The 21,792-nt window shown below is 40.3% G+C and overlaps 1 protein-coding gene across 2 annotated transcripts in view; it reads right to left on the bottom strand.

Annotated features, from left to right (window-relative positions):
• Positions 1-19,673, bottom strand: part of ube2f (ubiquitin-conjugating enzyme E2F (putative)) — a 72,468-nt gene extending 52,795 nt beyond the window's left edge. The window contains exons 1-5 of one of the 2 annotated variants that reach the window (XM_083921649.1): positions 19,486-19,673; positions 16,666-16,847; positions 13,804-13,833; positions 10,339-10,404; positions 994-1,061 (exon numbers count right to left, since the gene is read on the bottom strand). In XM_083921649.1, coding sequence (XP_083777775.1) covers positions 994-1,061; positions 10,339-10,404; positions 13,804-13,833; positions 16,666-16,780 — 279 coding nt within the window. In that variant the 5' untranslated portion in view covers positions 16,781-16,847; positions 19,486-19,673. Of the gene's footprint in view, positions 1-993; positions 1,062-10,338; positions 10,405-13,803; positions 13,834-16,665; positions 16,848-18,381; positions 18,508-19,485 lie in introns of those variants that run through there. The other variant, XM_083921650.1, reaches the window with a different exon arrangement.
• Between the last annotated feature and the right edge of the window lie 2,119 nt (positions 19,674-21,792).

Here is a 21,792-nt window from a genome sequence, read left to right as displayed (position 1 = left end):
GAAACACAATTCAGCAAGGCTTTGGCTCAGTGTTGCAAAAAGTGCCAATGGAAAAGGCCTTCTAACTGTTTTTTATGTTGATTTCTGAGTTATGACTTGCTGCACTTTCTGTATTGTGTGACAGCTGAATCCATTTACACCACAGTCCTAACCTACAGCCTGTTTGTATGAAGAAAAATCGATGAAAAGCTATTTAGAGAGTGAAAGAAACGACTTCTGTGAAAGTTTTTAAACCAGGCTGTAGACTGCTTCTGTCAACTGATATGATGCGTAGACTAACATGCAGGGGAATGTGTTTATTAAGACTTACTTTCTGTCATAATTACTCTCAATAATTACAAGCAGAGCAATTCCCCTGGCACCGTTTTTACTGTTTATTTATATTTATATTTAACCCTAATAAGGATTTTACATGACTTTATTACAGGTAATATACTGATTCGGAATGCTTTTGAATCTTTGTGTCTGGTCACACTGCTCTGCTCCAATATCTAGCCAGAGAAGGGATTGTCTACTTGATCACCAGTAGGCCCAACTTTATGACTAAATTAACCTTTCATGATTGAATGTTGATTATTTATAATTATGTTGCAGGCGTCATAAAACTGTCAAAGATGGCTGCAAACAGTGTGTGTGTTTGTGTGATACAATACTCAGACAAAGGATACAATACAATGCATACATACAAAAGACTCTGATAAGCGCGCGCGCACACACACACACACACGCACACGCACACGCACACGCACACGCACACACACACACAGATGCTGTATACTGCAGACCTTTAACACAGAGAATTAAAAACAATCTATCTCCAGGTTAGAGCTCAGTGCTTTAATATTCCTATATGCATTTTAAAGAGGAAGGAAATGTTGATGTCACTATGCACATAATTTTAGCAGCTAATTGATTGTTTGAAAGCATTACAGAACAGAGCAAACCACATCTGGAGGTGACTGACTAAAACTTTAAAATAACGTGACCACTCACCACCATATTGTAGGCTTCGGGAACATCTATTTCAAACTGAAACCTTCCACTCTGGTAGTAACCCTCATCTGAAAGAAGATGAAAGAAGAAAGAAAGAGGACAAGGCTTTTTTATGTGTTCTATGATGAACATCAATTCACAATTTTCTGTGGAAAGAGGGCCTTTAATCATCATCATACACAAGTAATCAGGGTTTAGATATGTCATCATATCATGACCTTGTAGAATAAAAGTGATCTCAAACTTTACATATGTAACATAACATTTTAAAATGCAGTTTGTCACTGTTAGTAGAGACTCCAGTCTGCAGTGTAGTTCTTCACATGCTTCACTGATAAAACAGAGAATTGTACGGAGACACTCTGCTTCACGATTACACACAATCACGTTTAAACAGTATCAAGGTAATAAATTAATAAATAAAGGTAATATATATACGTATATGTATTATTAGGCCAAACTTCCAACATTTAGAGCAAGCCCTAGTTGACATATCTATTTTCATTTTTTAAATCAAGAACTATAAGCAAATCACACATTCAATTGTACAAATAGTCCACAAGTGTCACTGCACAGCGAGAGTACAGTTACCTTATGTATTCTAAAGCTGACAGGATGAACTCCCTCCAGGGGTCTGTCTGACACGATAATGAATGGATAAAAAAACAAAGCCAATCCTCCTTCCCACCACAAACACTACACGTACATCTCCTGTGCTCTGTGAGGTAAAATGACTGTTTGTGTGAGGAGTTTGGTGGCTTTGAAGAGAGCAGCTTCAGTTCCCTGTCTGAAAGGGCTGTTTGTATAATCTCTTGTGGCAAGGTGACATTTTTTTTTATCTCAGCGTAACTGTGCAAAGGAAGTATGACATCATGGCCCTTGTATGTTTGTAGGTTATTATATCAGAGCTATGAACCAATCAGACTATTTGATTTGAGAAACCTGTTTTATAACTACCTACAAAGTAATTTATCCAGAATGTGGACATATATTTTATTAGCTAAATGCTGCCAGATGATATTGCACTGAGAGCAAACGCTGAGCCAGGTTAAACTCAGCTTGAGCTCTCCCATGCCTGTGGTCTCAAAGGAGGTTGTTAAAGGAGATCGACCAGCTCAGCCAAGATCAATGAATCTGCAACAGGAGTGTAAATGAGTGGACCAATCCCAATCTCAATTTAGGTTGAAATATCAGGGGAGTAAAGGCCTAATGTGTGACCTTTCAGTCGAACTACACTGTGGAAAATGTAACACTGGTTTTAGAAGAACAGGTTGACACACTAATCCAAGTGGGGAAACTACTTTCTTTCTTAATCCTCCCTTTTCATCTCGCAATGGTACACTTCAGTACACACGAACAAACACTCACCTACAAGCCTACATCACAAATGCATGCAGAAAACATGCAAGATCATCCATATACAGTACACAAGTGCAGTGATATTTCTTGACCAGTTTATATATAGCATATATATATATATATATACAGTACACCTTTGTTAGCTGTACAATCAATGCAACCCACTATTCCCATCCCTCCCCACATGTAGCCTTTTAATTTATTTTGTTCAGGATCTTTAATTAGTGGAATAACATTTTGGGTTCTGCTGTCATCTTATGGGGCCACATAGCCCAGTTAAGACCAAAGATTTGCAACAAGTTGAGTTGAAACTTGCAGCTACTTGCAGCCTGCCCGTTCAGACCAAGGAGATGAGGCCAGGCGGTTTATCGTCTCCATAGCAACGCCTCTCTGTACTTCAGTTCTAACCTCTGACTTTTCAGGCTTTTTTTCGTAGCTGTGTTTGACTTTGGGCTTCAGTAGCTGCTTACCTGTGTGTCCCTCGCTGTACCCTGTAGTTCTGTGTGTACGCATGCCTAGGAGCAGTAAAAGCAAGTTCTGTGCAATGTCTGCCTCGTTATCGTGTGTCTACACAACATACACAAAGTGAGTATATAACATGGCCCGTGCCGTGCTTTAGCATAATCCTCCCTCTTCCCCCTTGACTGCTTGTTGCTTATACATCATCACCCCTCGGACATTTAGTTTTGTCAGACTGTTTTTGAACATTTCATCTGACCTAATCTGCTGTAAACACTCTAAACACCTCCGCATCAAACCACGTGAACCGCTCAGCTGCATGTTTTTAAATGTCCGGCACGAGGAACAGACGTATACAGACATCAGGACCACTGTCAATGCTTGTGCTCATACACGTGCACTCGCTCGTGCCCATACATGTACATACACGTTAGTTTGTAGAATTTAAAAAAGCAGACACAACAAAAATGAAAGGGATATGAAAGCGGAGAAGAAAAATGCTAATTGAAAAAAATGCTGATTGTGATGTAAAGCCTACTGTATTCATTGCCTGCCTGTCCTGATATAGCCTCAAGCCCTGCCTAAATTATTAATTTTCTTTATGATTGTATGTGCAATGTTCTGAATAACTTTTGAAAAAGATGTATGTTCTGTAATGTCTGTATGGGCTAGCGCTAATAGAAATAAGCCATTTGAGTTTAATGAACCTAAAGTTGCTGAAGAGACATGGCCAAATATTGACACAAATGAATATGGACACTAATTAAACAGCACTCCTATGACATTTATTTCCATAAGAATATTCATTGCAAATGTAAATGTAACGTAGGCACATAAACTTAAATATGGAAAGTGAGTGGTCGGCCTGTGTTGGTCTGTGCGAGGGGCCTCATGGTTGGACTCTGCAGGGGGGCCCTGGGTAATTGAGCTACGGCTGGATATCATTTGTAGCATTATAAGATGTTGAGATACTTGCAACAGTTGCATTTCCAGTTGTGATGAAACAACCTCTCTCTCTCTCTCCTTCTAAAACCAGCTGCCGGCTAGATTCACAACTAGATGGGTCAGTTCACACCGCTGCAACTTAAAATGGCTTAAAATGGCTACAGCACTTTCAGGGATAAGAGGAGGATAAAAGAGTCAGATTTGGACAGAAAGAAATACTGCAGAGCTTGTTAGACTTTACACAGGTACTGATACTCATGAGAACTTCTGATTGATCTCAATTCTTTGAGAGGCATTTGATCCAACAGGTATGTGCGCTGAGCAGCCAGTATCCAGTTCTGCCCATTTTATCTAAAAACACCCAGCAGTTGCGCATGGTCTGGGGGGGAATGTTCTTTACATCTTACAAAATAATGCAATACGAATTTCCCCCAAAAATACCTCAGTTATTTCAATATTGCAATAACACTTAAAATCATGTTTCAGAGGAAAAGGTTGTTGTTTTCAGTGTTGTTACATTCAAAACTGGCACAAAGGCAGCGTCTCACGCTGACTCCCTAACCCTGTCTGAGTACTCAAACACAGAGCAATTTGAGATAGGGCCTCACTAATCTAACCCTCCCCCAGATTCCATTCACTACAACAAAGATAGAGGTACACTTTAATTAGACAGCACAAACAGTCTCTCCTGTATTATAAATGAGAAGAGAGAGGAGAGAAACACTGTGTGAAAGAGAGATAAAGCTTGAACAACTGTCAAGCAGAAAGGAGGATAAAGAAACAGCTACGCATCAAAATCAAGGGATGGATGGACAGAAAAAAGGACACAAAGAGAAACAAACTGAAAGAGGAAAAGAATAGCAGAAGACAGAGAGCATCCACCGAGTCACAGCGACCGTCAGAGGTCATGAATAATTCATGTTTGTCTTCAGTATACTGGAACAATCAGTCTTACTGAGACAACTGGGCCTATATAAATACTAAGTGGCAACCTCTGCGATTCCTAAAATGGCCACTTAAGACTGGCTCCAGAAGCGAGTCATTCCCCATGCTAAAATGCCCAACTTTATTTTGTAATGGTTTTGGCCCCAAGAACTGTGATTTCCCTGATCATGAAAACTGTACGGGGGGATTTTCATACAACTCACCTGTTTGAATTGCTTATATAAAGGCTAAGGGCATGGCTTTATATGAGTGACAGGTAGGTCAGATCAGAGGAAACTGTAGGCTTCATTCAAACTCACCTCAGCTCCCCCTCTTTGTCCATTTCAGAATTTGCCACAAGTCAGCGGCATCAGGCACTGCAAAGATGGTCCCATCCACACTGAGATTAATTTTGGCTCTTCAGAAACTAATGGGTGATGTCACAGACTAAATCCATACTTTATAGTCAATGACGACTATACGAAACCTAAAAATCACACTCCTTATCTTCTGGGAAAATAGATTCTTTATAAAAATTTGTTATGGCTTTTTTCCACCGCATGATACAACTAGACGTGGCACGCCAGCAAGGCAGGGGTTTCCATTTCCACTGCAGCTGCTACCTGTTGAAGGTGTGTCTTCAGTGGTGTTGCTTTTCAGGGTTTCAGCTCTATGGCAGCTCTGAGATTTGGGCCGTTTTTGTATTTTTAAACATCATTACTATGAAGTATTTAACATGTCACAGAAACCATTGAGAGTGATTCTTCTGCTACTTTGTGGATGTTACTTTCAAACTTTTGGTGGTGTGTGTTTTTGTTCCTGCTCTTATCACTCTGGAATGGGTTCTGTATGCCGCAGTTGTCCGTCAAAAGGTAGGGGTGTCGGCACAGAGGTCTGCCAGTAGACAATAACCTTATTTTTAGTTTCATAAAACTTACTTTGAATGACGGATATGTTGTACTCTTCTTCCGTCGCAAAGTTTGCTGACTAAAAAAAAGTGGAAAGATACATTTCCTTTAAAATCTTTACAATAAAGTGGTTTATAATGAAGTACCAAACTCAGAAAATGTTGTGTTTTCATCAGTAGTAACTTTTAAAAGTGTCCTTTTCTCCCGTCTCCTGCACATGAGTTGAGAAACCACCTTATATTGCTGAGCTCACTTGGAACCTCGAACCTTACTAAAAATACTACAGGTAGCAGGTACTATCCACAACTTTTACTAATGGAAAAACAAAAAAGAGTGATTTTTATTATACATACGTATACATACGTAGATCAAAGGAAGTGTCCCTGAATTTTAGAGAGGGATCTGACACAAACAAAAGCAAAAAACATCTCCAGTGTGGGCGTTCACAAGGCCAAACTATGAAACGAGTCAAACCCAGACATGACAATAGCTGTAAACAGAAGACTGAACTTGACAACCTCTGAGCAAACAGGACAAAAAACTCACCCAAGGTGTTACAGACATATCCAAAAGGACTCCGAAAGGTCTGTTAGAGAATAACAACATGCTTTTAATGGGTCATTGTGTGTTGGAAAAAAAACTTACTGAACTATACTTTTTTCCATAAATGTACTTTTTTTTTTAACACAAACAAAGTATGGCCTCAGCATTCTTCACTCAAACCACTCAAAGAAACTAAAAGTTTGCAGGTTTCGGCAGCAATATGCACAACAATACATCAATTATTCATATGCAAATCAAGCAGAGAAAGTGCAGAGCTGAAACAAAAAGACAATGCAAATTGACTGTATTTGTAATAATCCAAACAATAACATGTGAGAATGTGTTTGCCCGGGAGTGTTCTTGCTGCCCCCATTCCGTAGAGACACGGGGGTCTGGAGCTACGAGGTCACGGCACAGAACTGTTTGCATGGGAAGAGGAAACTAAACTAAAAAGAGTAATGAAAGAGACCTTCAACTGACCTGAGCTTGAAAAAGATGACTGATTTCACTAATAATTGTTTTTATGTATCAAAATAAATGTTGGATTCATGTTGGTAAAAATACTTTTTGATAAGACGTCGTGTAATAATAAAAACAAACAAAGGCCACGGGAAATAATCTGCACTCAGCAACAAGCCAATGTGTTTTTATTCCTTTAGTCTTCAATTGAGGTGATGTTATTTAAGTTATGTCTCAGAAAGACAATAAAAAGCAGCTTAGAACTGAAAATATGAAAAACAAGTGCAGTGTGAATTCATCGCCTGGATGAATATTGCACCACATGCATCCAATAAAGCAAAATAAAAAGTGTTGCTGACAAGATGTAATGACGTTTACAATATGAACCCTGGACAATGACAGGAGGATCCGGCCTGTCTCTTTCACACATGCAGCACACAACTGGAGATTCTCTGTCAGGCATGTTCTCACTTACTTCCTCTGGTTTAGGCGAGGGGAGGTATCGGGGAGAGGGTGCAGGAAGGGGGGACATGATGCGAATTGCACCATGCCAGCAGAGCTCGTTTGTAATTTGGTCACAAATCTGAGCGTAGGACTAAGTTAAAACCATTGAACGGGACTAAAGGATATCAGTTTTAGCACAAAAGTTTGAGCATGTTTTCCCCGATTACCAAAAAGTTGGGCATGTGGATTTGTTCTGTTTTTGACAGATTTCGTGAAGCAGTTGGTTTTGTGGCTGCTGGACCCATTAAAACATGGGCCTTAGGGTTTTTTTGGGGGGCCGACCGTAGTCAATGAAAAGCTTAAAATACGGCATAAATGAGCTCATGCAGAATAAACAGAGCTACAGCAATTCCCATGAGAGACACTGAAGATAACAAAAACTGAAACAATCACAAAAGACAAAAGAAAAGAACAGAAAAGAAGCACTTACGTAAGCCTGGAGCTAGAAAGTCTACACATGAGTCAAGATGATTTTACCTTACGCAGGTTTGGATATAAGAGATATAGGACAACCTGCATCCTGCGGCAAGTTCCCTTTGCATTTCAAATTTCCCTGACCACGTCCCTGCAGTGAAAATGAAAGCTTCTGTGTGTATAATGTCTAACCAATTGTCTAAACTTCTGAAAGGAAATTTGACAGCACAGTTTGAGGATAATAGAACAATTAGACACCTGCATCTTACGTCTAGCAGAGACATACAAAACCATGACTTGAGGTGGTACTTTTTCCTTACATCTAATGCTTGGATTTTATTTTATATATTTTAAAACATCTCAAGAAATGTAGTTACCTGATTAGTCTTTCCACAGAACAGTATGTTCACTCACTACTTGATCTGCCCAGTAGTACTTTGGATCTGACACTGCCATTTGATAATGTACTGTATTAGATCTAATTCAATACATGGTCCCTTGGCCATAGACTTAAAATGACCTCTGTGTTAAAACACCAGATTGCCTATCTTTTAGTGGAGGGAAAACAGAGAGAGCAGGGAAGAGGAAGAGAACAGAAAAATAACAAAATTTAACAAGGGGAGAAACAAAAACACTAAAAGAAAAAAGTGAAAGGCAGGGAAAAGGGGGGGAGGTGTGTGTACGTGGGAGGTGTACGTCAGGAGAGCCAGAGGTTCTGAATAATTGAGCAAGTCTGTTCTCTGAGAACTCAATCTCCTTAACAACTCCTCTTAAAGAACATGACACCATATAGTGTCTCTAATTGCTGATCTTTGCTTTTGTCTGCAGATTTTGCTTACAAAAAGCTTTGTGAAAACTAAGTTGCAGTGCCTTCTCGGTTGGCAGGGAGACAGATGAATCACACACACACACACACACGCACACACGCACACACACACACACACACACGCACAGACGCACACAAACACACATGCGCACACAAGCACACATGCGCACACGCACACACACGCACAGGCGCGCACACACACACGCACACACACGCACACACGCACACAAACACACATGCGCACACAAGCACACATGCGCACACACACGCACAGGCGCGCACACACAAACGCACACACACGCGCACACACATACACACACACACGCTCACATATACTTTCTTGCACTTACACACACAAGGCTTTGAATAGTTTGAAAACTTTAAATGAATCCACCACTTACTAAAACATCAAAATATCAAAACATCATACTTGGCAAAAATTGGTGCAGTGACTTCTGACAACTTTCTCGTAACAAATGTACCAGATAGGATAAGATAAGACGCACAAGATAATAGGGTAATGACAAAATCTATGGGATGGACTTGTACCTGTAGAGTTATATAGTTTACTTTGATTTCACTACTCAATTACCTGTCTCTTCCTTTTGTCCTTTGTCCCTTTGGCCTGTTTTCTCTGTGATAATGAGAAGGTGACATTGGGCTTGAAGACCAAGAAAAAGTGTGTATGACAAATAGAGAGCAGGAGGTGAGAGGCAAGAGAGCCTCCAGAGACTTGGGTAGTCCCACAGGTTTGTACTGAGCACACTGCTGAGCCAGCATATTGTACTGTGCCACAGTAATGGAATACAGAGAGGACTGGAGTGCCATTTCAAGGGTATACTTGAGCAATTGCTCACGACAGGCAGTGGTATGTTGGGATTATATCACTGCTAAGGGGGCGTTGTTCTGCCGGACACAGATTATGATTGCTTTTATAAAACTTTCCAAGTATGGCAATATTAAAGTGAAGGGCATATTTCAATTTAAACTGTTTCTATTGACAAAAATCATCCATAAAGCTTTGTTCTTAAAAAAGAAACAGGCCCTCCTGGCCGGCGGTTGCTATGGAACGTACTATCTTGATTTAATTTAGCCCGTTGCTGCCCTGTTAGTTATAACGAGCTTAGCCTAGTGTTAGCGTAGCTTGTACACATTGTGAAGTTAATCAAACTGAATAAATACAACAAATATAAACACTAAACTGCTTTGCTAGTTCAATCGCGTTTCAACTAAGATACTGGAAAATATATTTTTTCCAAAGGACAGATTTATGCAATAGAGATCATTTCTACTGCCCATTGAGTCACCCGTCAACTTAAGCTAACGTTAGCTTGAAGACAATCGTGAAGTTTCTCAAACACTAAACTGCTTTGCTAGCTTAATCTTGTTATAGCCTAGATATCAGCTGAAAAAAGATTTTTTCTATGGAGAGATTTAGCTACTACTTCCGTGAACATGTCGGGTTAGCTTAAGCTAAGAATAGCACTCCCCACCATGACACACAGACACAGTGAAGGTTTCACTGGGTAGTGGAGTGAGCAACGGCAGCTCCATGCGTAATTGTATGCGTGCGGACACAGATCTCGTGTTTATCTTATGAATCACCTGAAAATAACAGCAGTCTGAAAATATTATCAGTTAATATTATGGGCATTTTTTGCCCATTGATCACATTTCAGGCACATTCTGAGACTTATTGGGGCATTTTTGCCCTTTGCCCCCTTTAATTGGGCTTCTTTATCAATTAGTATCTGCATTTACTTAGGCTTTGATAAGTGGTTAATAAAATCACAATCCTAAGTTTGAGTCTGATTTTAAATGTTCTTAAATATAAAACAACCATAAATTCAGAGCCCACCAACATAATAAGCAACCAACAACGCTGTTACAATAAGTGCACAAGGCTGGAAACCAACATGATATCCCAATAACAAAGCAGTTATGAACTAATTAAAGCAGTTAGTCATGTAAGGAAAGGGGACAGATGAATGACTTTTCTCTTACCAGGAGACACTGCCAGCTGAAAATGATGCAGCTTGTCCTCATCTGGGAAACTGGCTTTGCATGTACCTGAACAGGAACAAATGAGGGAAAAGTTGTTAGACATTACAGTCAAAGGTTAAAGCCAAAAGCAGCTAGAAGGACTACCATTACTTTTTAATGACTTGGCTTCGTGCCATGGCATTAACATCAATAATATATTATTTTTTTATTAAATCCTTCCTGAGCCACAGTATGTTCATTTCATCCACACAGACTGCAGGGTTTTATATCTTGGTACTCCCTGTGGCACCACGTTTCCCCCTGGTGTTCAAGGACATGTACTGCGCTCAAGACAGTTGACATCACATGGGTGAATGTTTTTTTTATATTCATGTTGGAGCGGTTTTAAGTCAAACTTAACATCAATTCAGCTGTTTTCATTGAATAACCCTTTCTTGTTTTGTTCTGTGTAGAATCAGACTCTAGATGCACAAGGCTTTTGCACATATTGTGACTTCTAAAACATATTAGTGGTAATGACTGCAATGAATGTCAAGGAAACACTTAATGAAATGCAACAGTTCAACCGCTTTTAGTCAGGCAGAGCAGATAATCTACTGCGGGCTACATGCAAAACATATCAAATATAGCACTCTACAAACAACTGATGATCATTTTATGAAATCTGAAAGTTAATTAGTCTTCAAACTCATCAAGCTCACCGATCATCTATGCCATCTTGGCCTGAGCATCACATGTCCCAACAATAATCAGACATCAGTGAATAACATCATACAACAGCACATTAAAGTGTAAATTGACAATATAAGTATAAAAATGTGTGTTTATGGTATGTGTACGTCTGTGATAATGTTTTGAAAGGACGATAAGGACGGTTTACAGGATATACATTTTTGATTAAGTTTATTATAATGATGTATTTTTTATTTTTTGCAACAAAGGCTTAATATGCTTTAACCTTTACATTCTTATCATCATGTACGTTGTGTTTTATTCTGCAGTGGACTGTCTGTAATGTACCACAATGATCAGTTGAAAATCGAAATAAATCGCAAACTATTTTCAAAATACATTAATCCTTAAATTCATTTTTGCCTGATTTTCTTTGTTTTATAGCATATTAAACGGAATGTATTTGGGTATGAAGACATCACCGAGACCTTGGACCAAGACCATGGACTTTGAGACACTGGGGTGGACATTTTTCAAATGGTTAATCTAGAAAAGAATCAGCAGATAAATAAATAATGAAAATAATAGTTAGTTGCATGCAGCCCTTTTCACACCTAAGAGAAACATCTAAATAAGAGAAAATGTGTGAAAGCCACAAAATTCCCTCAAATCACTTGTAGGCTTTGTTCTTAAAAGTCTTGTACACGGAATTTAAGAACAGATCTGTTCAACGAGTGGTTCGTCCATGAGGCCCTTGTGTGTGGTTTTACAGCACCACTGCTCATTCAGGAGTATATATCAACAGATCCCCTCCTCCTTTTTCCTGAGTTTCTTTCTGCCCATTACAGTGAAAATCCATCAGACAGCAAGTCCAGATCCACGGCATGAAGCCAGGTTTCAATAAAGGATAGTGTTGAAGCCTCTTGAAAATCAATACTTTTCACAGGACCATATTTTATCATTGTTGTTGGTAATGAAGCATGGTTTGGATGAGCACAATAGTCATGAGAGCTTTCTTTAACAGTGCAGAGTCCTTGTTCACCTCAGTTCCCAGAGGTTGTAGTCAAACAGCCCCAGTGCTAGTGGCCCTCATTTATCAACAAACCTACGGCAGAAAAACGTGCGTACCACCATTTCCTGGCAAACTTCGGCATTTATCAATTTGGACGTGAGCGGGAGCTACGATCAAATCTCACGTCAGGTCTGAGATCGTGTAAGCGATTCTTTTATATTTCAAAATAGCTCGGCTGCAGCCCCCCACGACCCCGACAGGGACAAGCGGTTGAAGATGAATGAATGAATGACTGTGTTGGCGCGCGGCTGCAGGAATGCGCACTGCAGAGCCAAAGTCATCTCCTCGGTAAGTGGCTACCCTCATTAAATTGCATTAAATCAAACAAGGTATCAGATGATTAACATCTTGTTATAGTTCTTCTAGGTGTCAAAGGTTATCCTATAACGCAATACCTAATAACCCCGCTGGCAAACCCAGCTACAGAGCAGGAGTGCAGGTTCAGCAGTGCGCACACGCACACGGGTTGACTGCCTCCGTTATTCTTTTCCATACAGCGTTTTTATGGGCCCCTTTTATTCCACTCTTAAGACTGCCATAAAGCACATCTTTATTTTGCTCCATCTCGGATGTCAGGATGCCGATCTGTGTGTCGGATGCAGATCTGTGTGTCGGAGGCCCGCTCATTCGTACGCTTGCTCAGATAAGAATGTTTCATAATCACACGTGTGTCCTGTCCTACGACCAATTGTGCGCTCAGATCTGCGCCCGTTTTCACGCAAGATTGATAAATGAGGGCCACTGAGAGTATTTGTCTGGAATGCATTTCAGATTTATAAGTGCAGATCAGGCTGCAGTGTGCAGCAAACATACAGGTCAAGGAACCAGTTTTATTGGGTCGCCAATCAGCAGAGTAAAATGAAGTGTTGATTGTCCTAATTAAAATAGAAGAGGAGAGTTAATTTTTGCTAAGCAGATATGTTTGTCTCAGTAGCCGTGTGCAGGGCAGTTTAACCGCCTGGTCTCTCTCTTCTCATGAACCTTATTTCAGGTAAAAAATGTGTTCATGCTGTCTGGCTAAGGTAACGCTGGATGTGACTTCTGTAATTCCCTCATTCTCAAACCTGTGATTTCATGAGGGATTTTTATAAATTTGGGTCTCGGGGAGACATCAGATTCCTCTTTTGGGACTTGAGCTAAAGATGTTTGGGAACCCCTGGTGGAGATTACCATTTCTGAATTATCATGTGTCTTATTTAAGGGATGTAGGCAACGTATTCACATCAACAGGTTTGTATGATATCATACGTACACTACATATTTTCAAGCAGACCGGTCAGCGTTGTTAAGTTCTTGTCAACACTATGTGCTACACTGTTTACATCTGTGGCTTTCATGATTCTCAGCTGCGAGGGTGAACTCATCAAAACAAAAACAACAACAGGCACGCTGAGTTCAGCCAAAGCAACCATAATTCATTCAACACTCATGCATAACAATAACCAGAAAATAATTCTCAAATAAAAGCCAGAACTAAATAGTAGTTGGGTATCTGTTTTAACCAAAATCTCCTGAGGCCAGAAGTAAAACAAGCATGAAAAGTTGGGCTCAAGGGCTCAAAGCGCATGTGTTAATACTTAAAGAAGAGCATGGATTATTTCTGGCTTAACACAGCAAACATGTATGTGGAAGAGCTGAGTGATCTGGCTAACCTGAATACAACTCAGAGAGAACCTGACTAACTGAATGGGATTATGTATGGAGGTGTATAGCATACTTACTAGGGAGATGGGATTCAAGTTCTGCAACTTCTGTTGAGAGAAAAAAAGAATCATGGATAAGGGAGCAGAAAAGAGGGTAAAGACAGAGAGCCACATACCATCCCAAGGCACATAAAACAAATATTCTCCAAAACACAGACAAACAGGTGTTTGTGTGCGTCATGGCGGTCAGTCCTTGTTTTGGAATTGTTTGGAGATGTTAGACTGATTGAACATGTTCAGTCTGTGTTTGACGAAGTTTGGTCAGTGTGTACGTGTATCCACAGCTTGTCCATGCCCCATATTAGTGGCACACTCACTAGACCAGCTGTGAATTTCTTGTCGTTGTTGTGTTGAGTGAGGGGATTTAGCTGAAATGATGGGCAAGACACTGAACCCCGAATTGCTCCCCGTGCTGCGCATGGGTGTGTAAATGTGGTGTGAATGATTAGATTAGATGGTATGTAGATGTCCACTGCCATCAGTGTGAATGTCTGTGTGACAAGTAGTGTGAAAGCGCCATGAGTAGTCAGAAGACTAGAAAGAAGCTATATAAGTACAAGTCCATTACCATTACATAAGGTTAGCTTTACTAGATTGTTACAACCAAAATAAGCTGACGACAAAAAATGCTACAAAGAATAAACCGGTTAAAATTACATGTGTATGACCAAATAAGTATATAAATAGTTAACATTATGAGTGAAACATCGTCAGTTTGATGGAACCGTTTCAGGAAAAGTTGTCAACTATGTCAGTTACTTTGAGTCAGATATGGACGAGTTAACGTTATCGTACATAATAGGATAGTCAACAGCTAACATTTCATTGAAACATCGTCAGTTTCAATAAGTCACAGAGACATGGAGGGAGGAAGGAAGGAATGTGTGATCAAATCAATGGCTCAACTCTTTTCTTGGTGAACAATGTGAAGGGGGAAAAAAGGACAAAGATGAAAATTTCCCTTGTGTCATGTTTTATATCTAACGGCGAAGGCCCTTAAAAATGCATTCTACACAACTGAAAACGTTAGAATGTTGCCTGTTTTTGGAGAATATTTGATTGGTGTGCCATGTGAGCACACCGATCAACACAGAGAGCTGCTACTTTCATACTTTTTAAATAAGTCTGTATAAAAATATAGCCTGATGTCTGATATGCAAGTTGTACCTGCATACGACAATGTAGCGGGGGAAAAACAAAAGACGATCAAGTAGGGATGGAGAACCAGTTGCATTTGAAAAGTCACATTCGTTGCCTCCAGCCTGTTGTGCATTGCAAAACACTGACGTCAAACTCATACGCCACTGGAAACTTGCAGCAAGAAGGAATCATGGCAGAGAGCGGAAGAAATGCTCAAAGCGCACACTTAGCTGATTTCGTCTTTAAAAGAAAATTAAAAACCTAAATAGAAAAGAAATCTGTACAAATATTCGCTCACTTCAACTACAGTATTCAGACCCTTCTCATGGAGGTCAAAGTATAGGGTCAGCTACTTAACCGGACCCTCGGAGCAGGGAGTTACCGTTTTGCCCAATGAGACCAACAACTGACTCTTCCAGAACAAGTACTATTCTCCATAGTCCACTTGTGTCCACCAGCTGCTTTGCCCTTTTTCTGTATACTCCCAGTGGTAGATGTTTTATTCGACAAACACTACATCATCATTTAGTTATTTTGCATAGAATTGAAGTTCTCTGAAGAGTAATGATCAGTAGGATTTGATTTGTGGAACAGACCATGGTAATAAAACAGTCCTGGCAAGAACAGGAATGATAGGCAATAAAAAGATGTCATCAAAGAGAGTTTTATAAAGTGCCGGTCCCATGTCAGCTCATTTAGAAATATTCACCCTTGTGATCATCAATCCATAGTAATTCCGTAATGATGACGATCACAGAAAAAACTTTCACAAAGCAAAAGAAACTAGGCTACGGTCAGACTGCTGGCCAAAATGCCCCAAATCGGATTTTTTTCTGTAGTCGTAGTCATAGGTGACAGAGATTGGTGTAGACAGCAGAACTTGACATGTAATCGGCCACTTTTAAATGTTGTCCTAAATCAGTTGCAGGTCTGGGGTTTTTTTGCAATGTCATATACGAACAGTCATATCAGAATTAATTTGACCTTTGTGTTATGCTGAATCGACGTCATACATCACAATTCTGCACAAGTCGGAGTCATTCACGTCACAATCCCACCACTCCTGGCTCCGACTCCGCATCCATACTTGCCTCTGTACAGATAAAGGAACCGTTGCTCCACAAAAACTCAGAATTAAAGATTTGACTCTCTCTCTCCCCATACTCGTTGTCATATGGTCACAAGCCCCCCCCCCCCCCCCCCCCCCCCCCAAAAAAAGGGGATCCAAGCAATAAATTTGAAATTGAATACTAAGGCTTGCAGAGTGAACGTAGCCTATGAGAGAGAAACAATAAGTCACTCTGATGTTGCACTGCAAAACAAAGACAGATGAGAGTAAGGTGTGTGAGTAAGAGATGAGTGAAAGGGAATAACAAAAACTGAGGACATGGACAACCATCTGAACTTTAAAGGAGGAGAGGGGAGGCTGATGTCTGGAAGCTGCATCTCAAGGCAACAATTGGAACCTATAAATAAAAACCAAGGTGCCAGAAGCAAAATTATGGACAGAGAAATAGGGAGCGATGACAGGAGGGAGGTAGAAACAAAGGAAAAGAAATAGAAGGAGAAGTCCATGGATGAAGAGGGGCAAGAACAAATTCAAATTTCTGAAATAAACAAGAAAGCAGCCAAGAAACAATTTCCTGGGCTACAATTTCAGTCCTCACATATTTAGCTTGTCTGTTTTGCTCCAACTGACATTATACATAATGGACGACATAGACGATGACCTGTAGGTACCTTTGGTAAGGAGGCGGTCCCTGATGGACACCCTGTGGGTGGAGTCGGAGGCTCCAGAGGCACGGCCAGGCTTTCCTCCATCATCCCTCTTCAGCTTACTGGCCAACGTAAGCATGGCTACGCTGCTGTGATCTTCCTTGGTCTGCCCCCCGCTGCACTTTGCTGCACTGCTGCTCAAAAGCCTGACAATTACATACACCATATAGAATATATGAGTCAATGCAAAATATAGAAATAAATGCAAAAATGTTTATAATCATCGTTTTAAAAATGTGAATGGCTGTCTAGATGTCTGCTATGGTTGCCAGTCCTATGGTAGACTGGTGACCTGTTAGGCTATATTCTGAGTCTGCTTGTAGCCAAGGACAGAAATGGCAGGTATTTAATGGATGAAATGAGACAGGGGAATGATCAGGTTTAAGTCTGTTAATTCCTATACTATAGCAATAATCTATGACACAATTTAATGATGGTGGCATAATGGAGTGCTTGACATCGATTAGAGAAGCCAATTGAAATTAGATTATCTGTTTCGTAAAGACGTGTAGGGCCAAAAGTTGTCTAATTATAGTGTTCAGGCGACCTGCAGGAAACTGTAATTAAATAGCACAGCTTCTGGAACTTTCCTTGACACAAAAGCTTAGTTTCTACAACAAATAAGGTTTGAAATAAATTTAATTTTGACCATCTGCTTAAAACATTCATGGTCATACAATAACTGCTGTGTTTTATTTTAATAGTGACTATTCAGTAATGGGGCCTTATGCAACAGGGAGCTTTACAGGGAAGTTCATAACTAAAAGATAAAAAACACATCTCATCTTTTCCACTCTACTTTAATGATCTAAAATAAGTGGTTGCACAAGACAGAGGGGGACCCACAGATACAATTATAACAAATCTTCTGGTAGTATGAGTGCTAATTTGCCTTTGCTAAATTACATTAAACAGACTGACTGTAACAGCAAAGTAATAGGAAGCCAAAAGAATACTTAGACGCCATGCCTCTGCCAAATTTCCTATCAAAGCTGCAGCAGGAAGCCATCATCTGTGGCATGACATTGGTAAACTCAGAGATGAGAGCATTCACTCTTTGTAAACACGCCTTCCTGTAACTATTGATGCCATGCCACAGTAATCCACCTGAGTGGGTTTCTGCCTTTGCTGTTGTTTACTAATTTCCTGGGGCAACTTAAAGCTGCAGTATATGAAAGGCAATAAGACCTCTTGCAACTGTGTTGGCCCTGGGCAACGACAAATCATACAAATACATTCTGTAAAACAGCTCAATACATAAAAAATGCATCATGGTGAGAGAATAAATAGTATTATTAAGCCTGAAAACTGAGCCAAGAGGAGGTGCAGTAGTCAAGTTTTATATCAGAACCGTTGTAGTTCAATATGATGAAAAACTGGCAAAGATAATGTCAAATCAAATCAAAGCTTGTACAGTCAAATTGCCTAAAATTGAATAATTCAGAAGTTGTTGTTTTTCCCCCTCACTATTCTAGAATTTAATACAGATCATGGTGACCTAACTGAAAATTTAAAAACAAACAGAATACACTGTCAACCTCAAACACGACCAATAAATAAGTATTAAAAGCAACTTTGAGCAAATTTCCAATTTTTAAAGACATTTGCAATCAACTTGCCTGGTGCCGCAACATCCGTACAGCTTAACAACTATGTTGACACACTGCTTGCATCACTCACTTAATGTAAAATGTTTCAGTCCTGATGATCAACACTGATCCCTTCTGTTGTTTTGAAAATGTTCTCTTTCCCCTAGAGTTCTGTGCTAAGCCCACTATTACTTGTTTACGGTTTTGCAATTCTTCAAGTTTGCCCAGGTCTTTTAACCTCTTTGGAGGCAGTCCACTGGCATCACTAGGGGAGCTCATTTGGGGAGCAGCAGCAGCAGAGAGTGAAGGTATCAGGTATCAAGCAAGCCCAGAAAATGTGTCACTGAGTCTGACTCAATGCCCACCTGCCTCAGCTGTCAGTCACTGCAGCCCGGTGCTGCTCACTGATACAGACTACGTGGATGTTAGTCAAAGCACTGCAGGGGTATGGACAGGGCCAGGCAGCATGAGCACACAACAGAGCTGACAGAGAAAATAAATCCAGGTTTATACAACGGGCTAGCAAACAAACACGCCCACATTTCTGACTACTTGTTGTGCAACACTTATTACACCAAGTGCCCCTGGTCTACCACACAGGCACACATCATTTTAAAGTATCGAGCATATTTGCAATAATCATGGATGATTATAAACTGGGAGCATACTGCATGGAGTGAGTTAACTAGTTCAATAAAACAGGAGTCCAGCTAAATTATGCAACTCAAAGCCAAGCAAGTGTGTGTCTAAAGACAAGACCTCAAGAAGAATAAAGGCTACATTAATGTATATTCTGTATATATGATATTTTAATGTCTTTACTCAGTTTTTCTTGCTAAATGATTTGTATTCTTTCTGTGCTTCTGAGTATATTTGTATATTGGTATTTTTGTATCCGCTGTGCAAAAATCACCAGGACAAATTCCTGGTATGTAACCTGCTTCCATGCTTGACAAAAAAGTTGGTTCTGATTTTGATTGTGATTTTGATTAATGCTAAATACTTGTTAACCAGTGGTTTAAACAGCTAACGCTGCTAGTCACAGCTAGCTACAAGACACAGTATCCAGGCTTCAAACCAGCCTCAGCTCAGGCTTTATTTCTCGCACATGTCACTTAGTTCAATTAGTGAAGACGCACGGACATTGTTAATGAAGTATCTATGCTAGTTGGTGTTAGCGTGTGTGTTTTTTTACCTGCTGTCTCAGAGCTAGCGCTCCGTGCTACACCATAATCAGCCTCCTCTGTTTAAGGCGCTGTCTGTGACTCCAGCCGGGTGTTATATGAGGCGCTTCCGACTGTAAATCTATCCAAAAGTGATTATTTGGGGGCTCGGAGTGAATATAAACTGACTGGAGAATCAGCTGTCAGAACTTCGCTCCGGTGTCATGGGCAACGGAAGCGCAGTGAATGCCGTTTGTTATTGTTGTCCGTGTAGACATGGCTGCAGATAAACAGTTCCGCTGAGAAGAAGACGGTTTGAGGAATGAAAAAGAACACACAGGCACTACATCTGCTGATGCTGACTGGATATTTTTAACTTTCGTGTTGTAGCATATATTAACATAATTATTTATGTTATTTATCTCCAATTAATACGTTTTAGTAGGCTATGTACAGTGGCCCTGAGGGGCAAATCACAACAGCAAATAGAAAAACGCAACAGCAAATCCGAAAGCACTCCAACATATCGTAAAACAAAACAACAAATCCTAAAGCACAACGCCAAATCGGAAACCACAACGCCAAATCTGAAACCACAACGACAAATCGTAAAACACAACAACATTAACTTCGACCGGAAAGGGTAGGCCTCGCTGATCAGAGGATGGACCCTACTGATTGGACAGAAGGACTGTCTGTCTTTTAACAGGAAGGAGAGATGGAAAACCCGGAAAAGAGCCTATTTTTAAAGCATGAGTATTTGCGAAGATACTTTCGCTATTATTAAGGATTATTTTTGATGCAGGGCATCCGTGCTGCGTGACAGATGATATGTTGTCAACCAACCTAAACATCAGGATGAGTATATTGGACTATGTGGGAAGTACTTCAGCAAAAACACTAGCTGCGTGTTAAACGCAGGACAGCAGATAGCCGAGTAGCTGCCCTGGTCCACGCTCCTCTGTAACTAGAAAGCGCTTATTAGATTTGTACGATCCTAAATTAACTATTTTATTATTAGAAAAATGTTTTAATTGATCAAAATACATAGACAATCATGAGATATATGCAACATTTTTTTCTCAACCTAGTAAAATATGCAAACGTGAATAGTGACAAAGGTAAAATCAAACATCTTGCAACATTTTTTTATTCATATGAATTTTAGACTTTGGTCTGACTTTTTCTTGACGAATAATAATCTTAAGCTGTAAACTTTCACACTGATTTCCTGTGTTAAACTGCAAATGTCTGAGAGACAGGCTGTCCAACTGTCCCCAGTGATGTTTTGGCGGGATGTGGAAAGGGCAGGCAGCACGGTTCTCTGGTAAAATGCATAGTGCAGAGTAAATGCACATGTTTTTGTTCTGAATCTACAACACTAACAGCTCTGTAACTGTAGGTGCATCTGTCCCTACATGAACGTTACCGACAGTCTCTCCATTAAACTTAGAAACTGACATTAACACACCACCATCGCTGTTAACGTTACGTGCCTGATAGCTCCGTTTAACTGTCTGTGGGCTGTCTGGGCCCAGGCAATAACAGTCCTTACAACCGTAAATTATAAATACATTAACTGTGCAAACATACTCTCAAACTAACGCTCTGTAACTACACTTCAGGGTTTTAACATTAGCGAACTGATGTTACAGATTTTGCCGGATTAACTTGTAACAATAGGTTTGATAAAATCCAATGCTAACCGCTAATGCGGGCTAACAATACAGTTAGCTTGTTAGCTGGTGTGTTTCGGCTGCTTTACAGCAGGAGTACTAACCACACTTCGGTTCTTATGACTGAAACACTTATGCTGGTTCATGTGGACACTGACAAACATAAAAAATTAAACTTACGATGCACAGTTCATGTTTTCGTCCAGCTGAATCTTCATGGCCATGACCATCCCTCCCACCGGGGGCGCCAGCTGCACCGGAGGCGTCAGCAGCACCGGAGGCTGACGAAGCTGCTGCACCAAAGGAGGTGCGCCAGCTGTCTGCCTCACATGTGTGTCGTGTCGGCTTCAATATCTCACCCTGAAACCCGTCATATCACCGGGAAAATCAGAGAGCGCCCTAACGTACAGCTGCAGCGGGTTTCCATCTCTCCTTCCTGTTAAAAGACAGACAGTCCGTCTGTCCAATCAGGAGGGTCCATCCTCTGATTGGAGAGACCTACCCTTTCCGGAAGAAGTTAATGTTGTTTTGTTTTTAGGATTTGTCGTTGTGGTTTTGGATTTGGCGTTGTGCTTTCCTATTTGGCGTTGTGTTTTATAGTTATTTGCACTTCAGGGCCACGGTAGTTATGGCCTTAAAGGTTGAATCTGTATAATCTTCATT

Source organism: Echiichthys vipera (genome assembly GCF_963691815.1).
Source record: "Echiichthys vipera genome assembly, chromosome: 10".
Lineage (NCBI taxonomy): Eukaryota > Metazoa > Chordata > Actinopteri > Perciformes > Trachinidae > Echiichthys > Echiichthys vipera.
The sequence above is the reverse complement of the archived record's forward strand: the minus strand, read 5'-3'. Positions and strand labels throughout refer to the sequence as shown.